This window comes from Manis pentadactyla, chromosome 3 (assembly GCF_030020395.1).
Source record: "Manis pentadactyla isolate mManPen7 chromosome 3, mManPen7.hap1, whole genome shotgun sequence".
Lineage (NCBI taxonomy): Eukaryota > Metazoa > Chordata > Mammalia > Pholidota > Manidae > Manis > Manis pentadactyla.
In genome coordinates, this window is record NC_080021.1 from 70251231 (window position 1) to 70269694 (window position 18464).

The 18464-nt window shown below is 32.6% G+C and overlaps 1 protein-coding gene across 2 annotated transcripts in view; it reads left to right on the forward strand.

The window, feature by feature from the left end:
- MYBL1 (MYB proto-oncogene like 1) overlaps positions 1-16418 on the forward strand; it is a 40398-nt gene extending 23980 nt beyond the window's left edge. Inside the window, exons 7-16 of one of the 2 annotated variants that reach the window (XM_036886296.2) lie at positions 572-646; positions 1275-1379; positions 4334-4567; positions 5686-6054; positions 7854-7996; positions 8407-8521; positions 11742-11858; positions 11947-12051; positions 12382-12561; positions 13800-16418. In XM_036886296.2, the coding sequence (XP_036742191.2) occupies positions 572-646; positions 1275-1379; positions 4334-4567; positions 5686-6054; positions 7854-7996; positions 8407-8521; positions 11742-11858; positions 11947-12051; positions 12382-12561; positions 13800-13928 (1572 nt within the window). In that variant the 3' untranslated portion in view covers positions 13929-16418. The remainder of the gene's footprint in view (positions 1-571; positions 647-1274; positions 1380-4333; positions 4568-5685; positions 6055-7853; positions 7997-8406; positions 8522-11741; positions 11859-11946; positions 12052-12381; positions 12562-13799) is intronic. The other variant, XM_036886297.2, reaches the window with a different exon arrangement.
- The last annotated feature ends 2046 nt before the right edge of the window (positions 16419-18464 follow it).

Here is an 18464-nt window from a genome sequence, read left to right on the forward strand (position 1 = left end):
TCAGAGTATTAAAAAGTACACAAGTGAGTCTGATTGTTTTTCTAAGACAAGTAATAGAAGAAGCCTCTGTTTTCCTATCTTCCTACACAGAAATTGGCATGGGGTGGTGGTAAGAGTAGGAGAAAGGAATATAGAAACACTTGCTATTGAAAGTTTTCCATCTCTGTGAGTACTTCATATCCACCAGCCCTCTCCTCTAAAAGATAGACATTACTTTGTATTCTTTGTCTTCTCCAAGAGAAAGGGCAATCCTTCTAATAGCAGATTTAAAAAAATACTTGGTGGATATTGTAGATAATAGACTTATTAGCTGATAAATCTAGGCCAAGCAGTTCTCATATTTAATCCAGGAGAAGATAGGTCTTTCCTAAGAGTTATGACTTTTAATCAGTAGATTCTAAGAACAGGGATATAGTTATTAGATATATTCTACATATAAATATTCAAAGATAACAAATACTTTCCAAGTTTTTAATGTTGATACTTTGTCAAGAATTTTTATACTTTGCCTCAGATTTAAAAAGTTATATAGTGTTATATATGCAATATTAATGTTTTAATTACTTTCTAGATTCCAGGCTATCAGTATGTGTCACCTGAAGGCAATTGTGTAGAACATGTTCAGACTTCTTCTGCCTTTATTCAGGTAACTTTTAATTTATAATAAACAACAACAGCAGCAAAAACAAAGCAAGAGCTTTCAAACATATTTTTTGAAAGTCCAACACTGCCTGTTCCTCATCTATAAAACTAGGAACAGATTTTCAGTACCCAGTAGAATATAAAAGTAGGACAAAAACAGTATTATCTGTCCTATTACTTTGAGTATTACATCATTAAAGGAGATTGTAGGTGGCTTTGAGAAATACAGACTGTACAAATGCAAGGTGGTTGACAATACCAGTAAGTTCCTTTCATTCTTCAACTTAAATCATTCAGATTGTGAATGGACATGTTTTTGCTAAATTGGATAGAATGTGAGTATTAATATTCAGTAAATTAAAACAGACTCCAAACATAAAATTTTAAATTATATGGATGATACAATATGTTTTTAATGAATTTAAATTTCCCAAATCTTTTCTGTTGAACTAAAAATATTTACCAGCATCTCTTTAGATACCAGAGATTGTGAAATTGAGTATTTAAGACTTAATAGTATTAAGTTTTATTAGAAAAAATAGATTTTATGTTGCATAAAATTAAAATTAGAATACTCCTAATAATAAGGCCATTATGTAAGGAGTCTCTCTCGTTTATTTGACTTATTTTAGCAACCCGTTGTTGATGAAGATCCTGATAAAGAAAAAAAAATAAAGGAACTTGAGTTGCTTCTTATGTCAGCTGAGAATGAAGTTAGAAGAAAGCGAATTCCATTGGTAAGAAACAAGTTTAGTGTTTAGATTTTATTGTTAGAGTACTTTTTACGCTTTAAAAAGCATAAATGCTCAGTTTTTATTAGCATTGACTTTTGTATGCCAACAAGTGGAAGGCATATTCAATATGGCTTCAGCTTTTTAAAAAAATTATTATTTTTTTATTTTGATATCATTAATGTACAATTACTTGAACAACATTATGGTTACTAGACTCCCCCTATTATCAAGTCCCCCCTGCATATCCCATTATAGTCATTGTCCATCAGCGTAGTAAGATGCTATAGAATCACTACTTGTCTTCCCTGTGTTATACTGCCTTCCCCATGTCCCCACCCCCCCTACATTATGTGTGCTATTAGTAATGTCCCTTTTTCCCCCTTATCCCTCCCTTCCCACCCATCCTCCCCAGACTTCAGCTTTTAATATGGGCTAAAAAGGGTTTTTCTAATTGCAACTTTGAGGTTGCCTGATTTTGGTATGCATCTCTTTGAACATATTTTATGATGTTCTGTATTAAGATGCTTCTTGAGTCATATATGTCAAGCAGACATAAAGTATAATCTTAAGTGAAATATATATATTTCTGAAAATGATATATGGCTTAGATTAGGCTTTGGTTTTATTTTAGACATTCCTATGTAATGATGGCTTTAATAGAAAAAAAGTTTGAAAAATAATAGATTTGTAGAGATTTACATGCTTCAAAATTACTTTTATTCTGTCTTTGAAAGTTTTTTCCTCTACTATTTTAGAAGACAAATTCAGTAAATTGGAAAGAATATTAACATTAAAAATATGGGGAAAGGGAACATGTAGATTTTATGCTATCAAAGTTTTTACATAGATGTTGGGTTTTGCTTAACAGTTGTGAAAACTATTTTCTGAGATTTGGTTGATTAGAATTAGGAGTCTTAAATTAGGATAAGCGGTAATTATTCTAGCTAATTATTCCAGCTGGATTAAAAGAAAAAAGTTTATACTTAAATGACAATTTAAAATAATATCCTGAGACTTTTTACATTTAGGAAACATTTTTTCCTTGGTATGGGGCTCTGTGAAGGGACAATATATTTAAAGTGACTTGGGAACTAATACAAAATTACTAAATAGAATAACCTGAGATCTTGGAATAGCATACACATGTATTTGTTCCTAACAATTATCTGATGATAATACCTACCAGTTTACTGAGTGTCTGTTATGTTCTGCTATTATAGATGTGTTCTATGTATTCTTGGTAATCCTTATTTTAACTCTGTGAAGTAGTTGTTTGTTAGGGATTCAGATTCAAGTATACATGATTATAACCCTATGGTTTTTCCAGTGGGCCTAGTGACCTCCCTCTGAATCTTTTTCCCACCTGCAAACTTGATTGAAATGCATATGGTTTGGAAGTTATCTCTAGAAAGTGACTGTAAACTCAGAAGGTGGCTATGTTAATGAAATAAGATTACTTTATTTCTTTTATTTTTGGGAAACTTTAAAACAGGTGGAACTTGTTTTGCAACAGTGTTGAAGACTTGTTTTTTCACCTTATGTAACTTGAAATTTAACATTTTGTAACTGAATCTGTAGCACAGTCTAGTCATTTGTATTTTTAATAGTAATAGGTACCATTTACTTCCTACGGACTGGGATGTGTGCTCTATAAAATATGGTAGCTACTAGTCATATTTAATTTTAAATAAAATTTTAAAATTCAGCTCCTCAGTTGCTTTAGCTACATTTTGGTTGCTTATACGGCTTGTCGTTCCCATATTGAGCAGCTTCAGATGTAGAATTATTTTCATCATCTCAGAGAGTTCTATTGAATAATGCTATATATTTTACATATTGTTTCTTTTCCTTTTTCTGAGTTTTATGAGCTAAACTATAGCACTGTATAAGTTTAAGGTATACAGCATGATGATTTGACCTACACATATTGTGAAATAATTACCATGGTTTTGTTAGCTTCCATCATTTCATAGTAGGTACCAAAAAAAAGTTGTTTTTCTTTGGATGACTCTAAAGATCTACTCTCTTACCAACTTTCAAGCTACATGCTGTTTCGTAATAATGACTCTTCAAGGTCTCTTTTCTTGTTTTTTAGTATGAGACACTAGGAAACTAGGCTCAAAAGATAAGTAAATTACCCTTAGCTACTGTAATTTTACCTGTACATCTTGAGAGAGGAAAAGTACACAGTCCCTTACTTCATAGGATTTACTTTGCAATGGGGACAGAGAAAACAAACAGGATATACTGTGATATAATAAGTCAAAGTTTATGGGGGATACATAGGAGAGATGTCTAACTGAGATTTAAGTAATTGGAGAAGGGTTTCTGAAAAAAATCCTATATGAGTTAAAAGACAGGTAATGATTGTATATTAGCAAACTAGATGAACTAGGACATTATATAAATGGAACAGGTAAAAGTGTATAGTCAGGTGAGTACTTTCCAATATTTGAACTTTATCTTAAATGAGGAATGGGGAGTTTTCCCTGATCAGTGGGTTGGGGAGCATTTCGGATACAGGGATCAGCAGGATGTGCAAAGGCACTGCAGGGTGAAAGACTAGCTTACCAAAGAATTGCAAGTACTGCAGTTCGGTACTTGGTGTTCCTGGGGAGGAAGGCTTGTGGGTGGAGGTGATCAGAGATGAAGTTTGAAAGGTAGAATGAGCCTAGATTTGAGGAGTTTAGACTTTATGTTGCATATTCATGCTAGTTTTATCTCACTGTGACTTATTTCATTTGACTTCATAGACTTTTAAAAAATTTTAGTTAGAAAAAATATAATTAAGATATGAGGTTTAATGAAAAAATATATTTATTTTGAGGAGAGACAGTATGTTTGCTACTTTCTTTTTAGCTGAGATGTGAATTTTTTTTGGAAAGAAACACTTAAAATCCAAATTTATGTTCAGGTTGAGATTGCCAAGTAATATCACATTTCTTTTGTACTTTTAGCAACCTGGAAGCTTTTCTAGCTGGTCTAGTAGTTTCCTCATGGATGATAGCATGTCAAATACTCTAAATAGCCTCGAGGAGCATACTAGTGAGTTTTACAGTGTGGATGAAAATCGGATTGTGTCTGCTCAGCAGGATTCACCCACAAAGTTCCTGGCTGTGGAGGCAAGTGCTGTATTGTCCTCTCTACAGACCATCCCAGAATTTGCAGAGACTCTAGAACTCATTGAATCTGTAAGTTTGAAATTGTGAGATTATCAAAAGCTCAATTTGAAACCATGTTTGGAAACTTAGTTTAACAGACACTGACCAGTTCTATGTTAAGCATTACTTTGTACGTTATGGTTAATTTTGTTCTGATATTTTGCAGTGGCTTCTGGCAGAAACAAAAGCAGAAACTATATATGAATGTAATATATACACTTACGTATTTTCTTATATATATTTTCTTCCTCAGTTATGTACCTTGTCTAGAATTTTTAAAGCTTAAAAATTTAACAGTTCATCTTTTATTATACAAGTTGTACAAGTATATTAGTGATGGTTGGGAACTAGAGAAAACAGTAAAAAAGAAAATTAAAATCCTGCACAAACCCAGAAGTTAGTAATTTGAGGTATTTCCTTTCAGGCTGTATTCTGTATGTATGAAACACACATACATGCATATATTTTTAAACCAAAATATACACTTATGTTTGTGGATTTTTTTGTTTTCTACATAATATCATGATCATGTCTCTGTTTTCTTAATTGTTTTTTAAATTTGAATTTTAATAGCTTTATTGTATTCTATCATATGAATGTGACAAAATTTACTTACCTAACATACTTAGTTATTGGACATTTAGGTAGTATCCAGTTTTTCAGTATTACAAATTACAGAACATTTATGTAAAGTTTTATATAAAATCATGATTATTTCCTTAGGTTAAATTGAATTTCTGGATCAAAGTATATGACCATTTTGAAGATGTTCCATATGCATTACAAACGATTATGTAGAATTTGATAATCTATTTTTCTGATGTGGTGTAGAGTGTGAATTGTCCTAATGAATTGTACTCTTTGATAATAACTTAAAATAATTTGTTCCTTTTATTTAAAATACGTTGACAGTAAGCTTCAGCTACAGAATTAGGTGAAAAATTATTTTGGGATATTCTAAATTGGACTTGTAGTAAAACCATAATCTATTCCTCTCAAATGATCTTGTTTAAAAAAAGATGAACAAGGAAAGCCTATTTCTTCTGATAAAAATGAGGAGTTAACTGTGGAAATCATCATCCTGTGTTCAAAATTAGATTTAAGTAGGCCATTGCTTGAACTCCAGCTGAGAATCTGATTTACCGCAGGACCCTGTAGCATGGAGTGATGTCACCAGTTTCGATCTTTCTGAGGCCTCTGCTTCTCCTGTCAAGTCCACCCCAGTGAAACTAATGCAAATTCAACACAACGAAGGAGCCATGGAATGCCAATTTAATGTCAGTCTTGTACTTGAAGAGAAAAAAAACAATTGTAATGGTGCAGACAGTGAGGCTGTTCCTTTAACGTCTCCAAATGCGGCCAAGTTTAGCACTCCACCAGCCATCCTCAGAAAGAAGAGAAGAATGAGAGTCGGTCAGTCAGTGGGCAACGAACTTAACGATGGGTTGTTCAGTGATGGCAGTAATACAGCACTAAAACACACACCGGTGAAAACACTACCATTTTCTCCTTCACAGGTAGTAATGTTTTTGTATATGCTTCCATATGTTGATGAGCTACATTAAATTAGATCTCTAATATCCTTACTAGCAGTTCATTGCTTTTGATAACGCATAGAAATGGATAATGTATTAAATCAGTGCTAAGCTCTGGTAAGTCAGAAGGTATCTCACAAAGCACAGTAGTTGCATTATAGTATCTTACAAGTTTTATACCTAAAAGATATTTTAGATGTATAGCCTTATCTTTATAGGACTCATCAAAAAATAGGCCTAGAAAGGTAAAATGATTTGCCCAGGTTATCTAATGGCAGAGCTGAGACTGAGACCCAGTTTCCTGACTAACTGTTCAACAGATAGCAGGCATATATCAATAGACAACTGCTCACTTTAAGAATTTCATGTATCAGAAGGTTTTTGAAGGATGTCAGAAACTTACCTACTTTCTTCTGGAGTTATGTCCCTGGGCAGCAGATATTTATATTGGGGCAAACTGTACCTCTTACTTTGTAGTACTGTCTTTCTTAATAAACATTAAGTTCCAGGTTGTTAATCCTCTTACCAAAAACCTTAGGAAGTAGGTGGAATGAAATTCAGAAGTTAAGCAATTTGTCCAAGGTCAGTTAGTGAGATGGAGCTGCTGTTTACTGAGAGTGTGTTGACAGAGGTTAAAAACTTTCATGGGAGAAGAAGGAAATTTAATGGTCAAATAACTTTTGGAGGATGCTGGGATATTATTGGACATATATTGATGCGTGGAAGATGAAGAGGATCTGGCAGTATACAACCACTTACTCCCTGAAAATTGTGCCCTGCCCCCATGCTTCAGGGGATGCTACTTACGTAGACTACAGCATGAAAAGTAGCCCTCAGAAGAAAGCATCCTGAGGAAAGTGAAATGGGGCTGGGCTCACTAGCAACTTTCTATTTTTGGAGTTTTTGCACACTAGCAATTTTTGTAGAAGTGTAATATTCACTAGGGTGGATAGTGGCAGAGAAGGTTAGGCATGCTTTATAAAGACTTTATATCCTATAGCAAAGAGCTTGGATTTTATCCTATAATGGGCATCACTGCAGTTCTTTAAGAGGGTTTGACTACTAATTTTAGGATTAAATATGTTGCAAATACTAGGAGCCAGAGTGATAGAGCTAGAATTCATTCCAGTTATAAGCAACCCTAAAGTAATTTCCATGTATTCCTATTTCTACCTCTGCTTCTTATGTGCTGGCTACACAAATAAATTAATATTTCACACTTGTATGTAAATGAAGATCCAATGAGTAAATTGTGTCATTTGGGAAATGGACTCTATAATACCAATCTTGGCTGCTCAATGGTTCTGAGTTATTGTTCTAAATAGACAAATTTTCCAGACAGTTGTATTACTTACCAGCAAAGCATTATATTCTGCAAACTATTGTCATAGAAAAAGACACTTAAGGTCACTTATTAATAAAATAATAAAACTTATTTTTTCCAGATACACTGTTAACACAGCAGCTATTTATGGTTTCTGTTTGACAGTATACTGTTTTAAAATTTTTGTACTGTGTTTTGTAACTTTTGAATATTTGTTAAATGACATTTCTTCAAAGCCTATTATGTGCTAAACACTGTTATATGCACTGGGGAGGCAGTGATGAACAAAATAAGAATTCCTGTCCTCATGGAGCTTAATTTTCATGGAGTGGAATGTAAATGAGTATTACTGATAATCTTCTAAAAGGAATGGGGAAATACTTCGAAAATCTTACCAGTTTAATACTTGTAGGGATTTTGAAATTCTAGAAATTGTCTTAAACTCTTCCTTTTTCAGTTTTTCAACACATGCCCTGGAAATGAACAAATTAATATAGAAAATCCTTCATTTACATCAACCCCTATTTGTTGGCAGAAAGTTCTCATTACAACTCCTCTTCAAAAGGAAACAACTCCCAAAGATCAAAAGGAAAATGTAGGGTAAGTAGGTATTAAATAATTGGAGAAAATGGGAAGCATGATTTCAAGATTAGAGAGCTTTTTATCCATTTATACATATAATCCCTGTCCATATGGGATTTAGAATTTTAAAAAATCATAACCTTATGTTTTATCCCTAGGAGACTGAAAACCAGCTAAATGTAATGTAAAACTGATCTTAAGCAAACCAACATCTTTTGTACTTTTTTCTACATTAGTCCTTTTTTCTATTTTAAGGCTATTGATTGGACTAAGAATCAGTTTAGGCAGGCATACTTTAAGATGGAATGTTTAAATAAAATGTGTATGTGCAAGAAAAGTTTAATGTGTGCTTTTATCATAGTTTGTCTTCCTTAATTCATATGAAACCAAATTTTGATTATAATACAAATATCTAAATGATTGGATAGGTTTAGAACACCTACTATTAGAAGATCTATATTGGGTACCACACCAAGAACTCCTACTCCTTTTAAGAATGCGCTTGCTGCTCAGGAGAAAAAATATGGACCTCTTAAAATTGTGGTATGTATACACTTTTTATTTTTACAAACTTTCCTTATTTTAATAAAAACATTTTGATTTTTATCCTTGAACTTTAACATTTTAAAAAAGATGTTCATTGAAACTGATAAAAAATGTTATCTCTTGATTTATACGTTTGTGTTAATCTTTTTCCTTGACTTTTAAATCTTTGCTTGGCTTGTTTTGAATTAATAATTTCTTTGTATTATATCATACAGAGAAAGCAAATAAAGTGTCAGTAGAACCACTTTCTTAATACTAAAACCCACCTTTCAATTGTTTCAGTCCTGGTTGCCTGCAGTAAAATAAAATAATTTTAAAGCTTTATATACATAAGCACTTTCCTAATAATGTATATATACTTTTTCCTAATAATATTTTTGAAACTGATGAATCAGTATACCTCTTTAAGGTCAGCTAAAACATACCCCATATGGTTCTTTGTGAAGATAAAAAGATAATAGAAATAAGGGGTTTATGCTAAGTTTCAGTTAGGTATGTGCTTTAAGTTGCTGCTGTTACTATTTTAATAATAGTGGTAGCAATAGTAGTTCATGGAATGAAGTGGAACATGTGTGCTTTCATATATATATTGTCAACTTTGAAGTATCTTTGACAAGCCATGGGCATTCTAATCTAGGCAGATTTAGATTTCTGACATATAGGTTTATTGGAAATAAAATATTGGTTACTTCTATGTACTTTAGTTATGCTCTTCTATTTTTAGTCACATCTTGGGTAGATTTATTAACAAATTCTTGTTTATTTGATTCAGTCAATTTTTTATCAAAGAAATGGGTCACACTCAAATCTAGTCTTTTCCTTTTTTTTGAAATACTGTTTTAGAGGGTATATAGTAGCTTGATCAAGTCTTTTTGTCATTTAGCTGCATATATTGCTATGAACAATTCTCCTTGGAGCTCTCTAGACTTTTTTATTTATGCAAATATACATAATAAAAGTGAGGTCACATTTTGTGTGTTATAACCTTTTTAAAACTTAATAAATGTATATATTTATATATATGTAGTTTTAATGTGTAATACGTGTATACATATATATATATATATGTAGTTTTTAATGTGTAATATTTCATTGTATGGAATTACCTAATTGATTTAATCTGTTTCACTATTTTTCTATTCATTTTTAAAATTCTTAATTCAACAAAGAGTGACCGAGTGCCTAATAGGTACTGGGCTAGGTCGTGGGGATGTAATATTGAACATGTCAGGTATGGTTCCCATTTTCGTAGGGGTGTGTAGCTTAACTGGGAGATAGACAAATAAGGTTATTGACTAGAATTAGAATTCCAGTTTAAAAATTCTGCAATGCCTCAGTGTTGTTCGGTCAACCTATAAGTTGAATAAAAATGATCATTTTAATAGTAGTGCATGAGAAATTAGACTTCAAGTGACCTAAAGTCTCTTCCAGTTTGCTCATGTTTGGGAAGAATTTATCCATTGCCAAAACAGATCATTTTCATCATTAAGATAAAAGGAAAGTTATGATTTAGGAATTAAAATTTCTAAAACACTTATAGGTGTATACTTTTCTTTACAGCAAACTGACTTTTCATTCCTTCTGCTCCTCCTCCTCCTCCTCCAGTTATTTACTACCTGCTATATTCTATTCACCTTCCTTTCTAATGTATCTTATGAGTCAAATGCACTTATTAGACATTGGCTTTGGCATTTTAATGAGGTACATCTTAAATATCTATTGCCTTCTTAATAAGCATTGATTCTTCTAATGTTTACTTAACTCAAAAGACTAAAAGCTATGAAAGTTCTTTAAACATAAATCCATTGATTTTGGTATTATGAAACTGAAGTAGTAAATGCAGTTGTTCTGTTCTTTGTTACATTAGGACAATTAAGAATAAATCTTGGTAGCGAATGAATTCATCTGTGTCTTAGCCACTTCTCTAGGACATTTGTATTCTTATGGGATTTCTTTTGAAGAACACCTAATCTGTGCTCTTTATGAAATGTAATCCTTAAAAGCTCTTGGAGCAATACACAGAAATACTAACATAATGCTTGCATGTCTCAGGCTGTGGATGAGAGCACTTTTAAAATTCTATTTCTATTTCTAAAGTTGTTTTAAGTGCTATGAAATCTCATTTATATATGAATGCTATTCTCCCTAGCTTTTTTGACTGGGAACATAAACTGCTGGTCCTTGATCATCACAGTCATTACATGCTACCAGTTTGTTCTTTCATTTAGTGGAAATTTCATTCCTCTTTTTTTTCTTGTTAAAGCAGATCTTGGTTAAAGTAGGTGTTAACTTTCATATAATTTAAATTTTTTTCTGAATTATGTGGTGTACTTAGCTATTTTGTAGAAAGATAGATAAGTAACACTTTGAGACTATTTCATTATTCAGCCCACACCCAAGTTTCTTTCTGTATCCTGCCCTCAAATACACACTAGACATATACTCTCCTGGACTCCAGTCAGCACATACACACTTCTTGAGCACTGTGTCTCAGCTCTAAGCTTATGCTCTGTGTACAAGACATATACAAAGATGAAGATGTGATTGCTGCTCATAAGTAACTCACACATTTAGTGGTAAGAGAAACATATTAACTAATAATTACACACTATGTATATGATAAGTACAATAAAAGTAGAATAAAGACACAGCTAGTGTACTTGCAACTATAAATTAGTCATTGGAATAAATTAGCATAATTATATATAATAAATTAGCATAAGGAATATATTTAATATTATTGTAATTTCTTTGTTGACAGATGGTAACTACACTTATGGTGAACATTTAGTAGTGTATATAATTATCAAATCACTATGTTGTACATTTGAAATTATTATTGTATGTCAAAAAAAGAGCTAGTTTAGTCCCAATTTGTTCTAAATTTCCTTTTTTTATATTAAAACACTTGGGATATAACTTCTTTTCTGTTTAATTCTGAGCATTCTGATTGAAGCAGGAGCTATAATAAGTTACCCAAAAGGAAAATTTTTGTTTAGTAGCCTAGAGTGAAGAATGTGCCAGATTTCATTTAATGCTCGCAGTGTGCAGTATTATTTTTGCCACAAAACTAGTTGATTTATTCAACTATGTATCTATAGGGACTGGGAGAAAATTATACCAGTATTGAAAAAGTATATAAGATGAGTTTCTACATTTGGGGAGAAAAAGGGATTGCTATAAATGACTTTTTAAAAACTCCTTAAAAATTATTTAGTCGCAGCCACTTGCCTTCTTAGAAGAAGATATTTGGGAAGTTTTAAAAGAAGAAACTGGAGCAGACATATTCCTCAAAGAGGAAGATGAACTTGCTTACAAAAGCTGCAGGCAAGAGGTAATCTTTTAGCATTATTGTTGGGAAGAGTCTTACCATGTCCATGTGACTTTGCCGTAATGTGTCTATTGTAAATTACTCATTCTAGCGTACTGCTTCTGTAAAGAAAGTCAGAAAGTCACTAGTCTTAGATAATTGGGAAAAAGAAGAACCAGGTACTCAACTGCTGACTGAAGACATTTCAGACATGCAGGTTTGTGAAGTTTTTTTTTTTTACTAAAATGGTTGCTTTATTCATTTAATCATATGCATTTCTTGAGGCAAGGCAATTAAAAAAAATAAAAGATGGTTGCATAAAGTCCTATTAGTTCTTGTTTCTTACTCATTGTGTGTGCATTTCAGTATCTTTAGTTCATATCCGAAATACTTAATTTTGCCATGTTACTAGAAATTTCATTGGAGCCAAAAGCTTTCTTGGAGGGAAATGAACAGGACTTCCACTACCACTTACTCAATAATCCCTCTGTTCATCTCCATTTTTGAATTAGTTATTTCATTTTCCTCTTTCTTTTTTCTCTCTTAGTCAGAAAATATATTTACAACATCTTTATTAATGATACCATTATTGGAAATACATGACAATAGGTGCAACTTGACTCCTGAAAAACAAGATATAAATTCAACCGACAAAACATACACACTTAATAAAAAGAAAACAAACCCTAACACTTCTAAAGTTGTCACATTGGAAAAGAATCTTCAGGTATGGATTTATAAATATATTTTAGTTATTTTTGTTGTTTTTTCAGTTATCACTTTGGACTTAACACAAATTATACATTTTCTTTATAAATTCAAAATTGACTCTAATGGTAACTAAACATTCACCATTATTTTGTCACACAAACTAGACTTAATTTTTGAGAGACCCATTTATCCGGGCACATATAAACTAAATAATTGGAGTGACAGTTAAAGACTCTTCTGGTGATTTCTTAAGCATTATTTCATTTTTAAATTAAAGATGTCTAAGTCTACTTCTGGCTCGTCTTCTCCTATAACAAAAACGTATAACCCTAATTGCTAGCTTGAAAGGGTAAGTGGTTGGAAGCAGTTTCAACTTGATTTTGTTGGTATAATGGTTTCCAGTGAACTTTTTGGCTCAGAAGTTATAAAGCAAAATCCTTTTTTTTCTATTGGTATGCAGCCATTATGTAACTACAAATTAAATCTAGAAAAATTTTTATTTCATTATTTTCAGAATTCAACCCAGAGAATTTGAGAGTTCATTGAGGAGGAAGTTTTCCTCTTTACAGTGCAATGACTGCAAGCACTAGCATTCCTGACATTTAAAAGCATTCCTTGAAAACATCTTTGGCAGTCAGATATGGCCATCTCATCTCTGACTTGAGCCCTGCTCTTCAAAGACCATGTAGCACATTCTCTTAATATAAAATGATGCCGTTTTCCAGTGTTTTACATACAACTTTTCAGGAAAATTTTATTATGTAGCAGGTCATATCTAAAAGATAGTAACCTTTATAATAAGGGAAGAAAACAAATGAAACAAACATAACTTTATGTAATGAACATATTTCCTAATTTGCAAGACAGAAAGCATTCTCAGCTCATTCATTGGCATTACATCCTCACTTTAAATCTTTTCTAAAAACTTGAAGCACTAAAGACTGACATTTGCTTCCATGTTAAGACTGATTTGATTTGGGTGGTCCTGTTGGGACAAAACTTCTAAACCACCTCCACAGGCCTGTAAACAACATAGATAGCTAAAAAATTGACTTTAAAAAAATTGATCATAAATATTTCCTATGTATTTTTAAAACCTTATTTAAAGAGAATCACAATGCCATTATCAAAACATTTTTATAATAATCAAATTCCAATCTATTAAAGTAATTGACCTTTAAAAGTCTACTGGTGAAGTACAAATGGATGGTTATTTTAGTAATTTTTACATCCGTATTACTATTTCCTTCCTAGTCAAACTGTGAGTGGGAGACAGTGGTTTATGGGAAGACGGAAGACCAACTTATCATGACTGAACAGGCAAGAAGATACCTGAGTACATACACAGCCTCCAGCAGTACTTCGAGAGCCCTCATCCTGTGACTGTCACTGAGCCCATGGGATGCCCCCATCCATACTGCATTCTATGCCAAATTAGGTTGCAGTGAAATTTTTAACAATTGTTTTTAAAGTTTTAATACAGCCTTAAAGCGGTTTGCATCTTTTTTCATATTGGGCAAGCAGAAAGCTAAGCCACTTAAGTAGGGATAGGTAATTTCATAAGTTACTTTTTAAGAGAGGGTATTTTTAAAAATTGTTTGTAGAGAACAAATGGGGAAATCATATTACAATGTTCATGGATATTCCAAAAGTAAATTCTCACACAATTTCTTCAGAAATTTATGTTGCTATACTCTCTTGATGCTGCAATTTTGTTATAGATAGGTTTATGAGTATGTATGATTTCTGAAATGAGTCTGTATGGGAAGCACACATGGTTTTGTGAAGTACTTTTGCCTATGTGCTGATTTACTTAGGCTACCATTTACGAAGAAATACAGTGGAAAGAAATTTGAAGGAAGGATCGAAAGTTGCACTACTTATTTTTGGTATTGTTTAAAAACAGTAAAATTAACTACAGTGTTAAATGTATTTATTTCAGCATAGTACTAAAAACAAAAAACATTGAAATGAAATTTCTCCTTATTAGTAAAGAGTCAGTATTTTCTTCATAAGTCTCAGAAGAGCTGAGAGTTTTGTTGAATGTATTGTACAGTATGTAGAAGCAGGAAAACTGTAAATTGGAAAGAAGTCTGTTTTTATAATTTATTTTCATTTTTAAAGCTTAAATGTAGATATTTATACTTATACAGGGTTTCTAGAAGCCAATGTTGTTTCCTGTTATTACAAAAAACACAGTAAAGAACAATTTTGACTTTTATGTATGAAATAGTAGTAAGTTATATTTGCAGAGAATACAATATCTATACTGTATGTCACATCTACCTAAATATTGCACTATGCCCTTTAAGTCATGTTGGTTATGAAATAGTTCTACAAATGTACTAAATAATAATTTAATATTTTCTTTTTAAATTATATGGGGGGGTCATATAAATTAATCTGGTAATTTGTATATGTGTTTGAAATTTTTGCATTTTTGTTTAAAAAAATAATATGGTACTTTGGTTCCTAAAAACAATCTGCACTTAGAAGTTTATTATATTTACTCAGTGTTTCGGAAGTAGAGAACATTATCTTTTATTTATAAAAATATTTTATCCTTTTATAAATATTTTGTGTTTCTACAGGTTACAACAGTTGCTTCAGTTGCCTGTTTTAGGTGTTTGCACTTAATTTTTTTCTTCTTGAAAGAATGTCTATTAACTTTTGTGTAGAGAGTTTATGTAATTTTTTTTTTAGACAAAATGGTGTGCTGTCAACTTAAACACTGACAGGTAAATAGAATTGTACACTGTAGTTTTAATTATTTATAATTGACACACTCTCTCCCTCTCCACTCCTGAAGTATGCTGCTCTGGAAGTAGCAGAATCAGCTTGCTGCTATGAGAGAAGGAAGGAGCGACCACCACTTGCACTGTGTGAAAAGATAAAAAGCAAATGATGGCAAGTTTTCAAGTTAACTTAATGGAATCAACCATTACCAGGCAAATTCTTGCAAATACCAAAATACTATGCCTTAAAACAAAAACAGTTTAAGATTTTCTGATTTTATGTTAATAGAAATGGAAGTATTTTAATGCCTAGCTCTTGAATAGTAGTCCTAAAAGGGTTTTAAGCTATTTAAATCCACTTGCTCATTTTTTGCGTGTTATATGTAGTGAGAAGTGAAGAAAATGTATGGTACTAAGATTATGCCTTGTTGATAACAGATAGATGAACCACTTCAAATCTCCTCAGCATGTTTGTTAAGTCTGTTGATTGCTTCATAATTAGGGAACTTCTCGCAGAAATGTCACTCTGTAAAACCAATGACTGTAGCAAAATCATACTGGATCATTTCAGTTTCTGTTACCTTGCACTCTAATAGCACAGAATGGTTCTTTTTCTTTCTTTTTTTTAATGTGGCCCTTAGCTGGTTTGGATGTACATAGCCTCCAACCACCAAAGTATAGTATTTTGGGAGAGCTATATTTTTTAAAGCATAATTTTTCTTGAGCATTAAATTATCCCAAATGTAATGTATTACAGGTAAGCCTGAGCTTATTGGACATAGTACATATTGGGTTGGTATTGGTTGAATCCTCCAGTTAACTGCTTTGTTGCTTTTTGCAAGAAAATTTTTAATCTTAAACATGTCAGGCATCTTAAGTCACCTTTGTACTGTTGTGTTCATTTGAATTTCTTTCAGTATGCTATCAATGCCAGACATATGTGAAGCAGCCATACTTGCATGGAAACTGACTACACATATATAATACTTCATTTTGTTGTAAGGTTTTCACATTAATACAGCAATTACCCTGACTAAATTGAGTTTTTTTATGTATCGGAAGACTTTCCATTCTAAGAGAATCTTGCATACAATGTTGACAATTAACATCCATAATAAAGCATCTGTGTACAAGCTGATTTGGCATTGCTCATTTCATTTTGGTTTTGTGTTTCATGGTCTTGATCGAACCCTTAAAGGTTTAACCCTAACATTTCTGTTCTTAGACCTTTTTTTTTCTCCTTTAGAGCTCCTTTTACAGGTGCTTTTAATCTGTTAACACAACTTGACCTCTTAAGAAATGAAAATGCAACTATTTCCATTTCTTGAGTCTCATTAAGAGCTGTATTTTCAGCTGCCTTTTTGTATTTTAATAAGACTGTTCTTCAACACCTTAAATGCAGCATGTTCTCTTTTTCCCAGCCTGGACCTGTCCTTTGTTCTTTCAGTTGTGTTGCCTTCCCTTCCATCACCCACTAAGTCTCCTGCCCCTCCCTCATCGCCCACATTGAAATCTGTTGTAAATTCTCAGCCTGCATAAAGCCACTGCTCTAATTCCTTCTTCATCTCTTTCTTGGATTATCAAACTAATCACTCTGATCTCTGTTCTATAGAAATATCAAGAAATCATGTGGCAAAATCAGGGTGTCACTTGGGCAAAGCCAAATGGTCACCCAGTCAGGTCTTGGCATTGCTTTGGTGAACTCATCACCACCCTGATTTTTACCTCTACCTTCTTACACTCAGAAATATGATGGATTAATCCAACAAAAATGAGTTACCTCTCAGTAGAATGCTTGTATCAACTGAGACTTGAAATGAAGCCAGAATGTCAGTCTGTTAATTTACAGTGTGAAATATAACTGCTGAGAGGACAGTGCATGTTCTCATATGTGAACATAAGTCAAAAAACATGAAGATCTGATCACATCTTTCCTACTCAAAGACCTTCCATAGTTGTCTGTTGCCTAAGTAGTAATAATTGTCCTTCTGCATTTCCTAATCTTGACCTGGTGACTTGGGTCTTCCAAAAACCTGTATGTGCATACTTCCATCTCCATGTTTGTGTTTGTAATGGTCAATCTGCATGATAGCTTTTGTCTCCTGAGGCTGTTAAAATCTCACTCAGCCTTCAAGGCACAGGTCTCTGAATCATTTCCTGATTATCCTCATGCTTCCACAAGACTTTCCCACTTGACATTATGTTTTGAAGAGTAGAGATTGCTATTTATAGCTTCTGTGTCTAGCATGGTGCTTAGAAAATCTCAGAAGTTGAAAGAATTTTTAAAAATTAGTCATGACTCTATTGGAATATTAACCACACTTACTTTACACAACAGATTATATAAATAGCTTTGGTTTCTTAGTTACATGCATGAAACCAGTTGTGCTTTGTAGTCAAACTATTATTTTGTTAAAATCTTTTAGCTCATTTTATAACCATGTAATTCCCTGCTTGATTTATTCAGTTATAGAGTGTGCTGGGCTTGCTAGCCGATCAAACTTTAATTGTAATGTAAAACATATAGTAGTTTTTGAAGAGGTACTGCCTGTGTGAGAAAAATCTGAACATTTACTTTTAATTAAGTAGTGGAGGGTAAAATGAACGAAGTGGAATTTTTGTTTGTTTTTAATGAATAGATATGGTCAAGTGGAATTTTTGTTTTTAATGAATAGATATCGTCAAGAATAGTGAAATAGATTGGTAGAAAATCAAGGTAAAGTGTACGAGGAAATAATTATTCATGGCTGCCATGTGTTGGGAAGAGAGAAGAGTATTCTTGAAAACTTTTTAGTATCCTGATCATTAGTACATTAAAAGCTGTTGAGGTTGAGCAAACTTCAGTATTAAAAGCAGTGTAGTACTGCCCTTATTTCTAAAGGTCTCAGATCTGGTGAGTTCAGGTAAGTTCGAAGTACAAAATGTGCTAGGTTTGAGTGGATTTTCCTGGCCAGTTCAGGGAAAGAGGGAGGGAGATAGATTTTACTCTAATTTTACTATTGTAATGTTACCCGACCTATCTCAAAAGACTGGATCAGATTCTGACATCACTTCCTAAGCCCCAATATAGATAGCACTTATTTAGTCGTTCAACCAGCAGCCAATAGTTAACTAAGTACTTAACAGTACCTGCTGTCAGCTACTGGGCATACTGTGGTAAACAGGACATGACCCTTCTATAAAG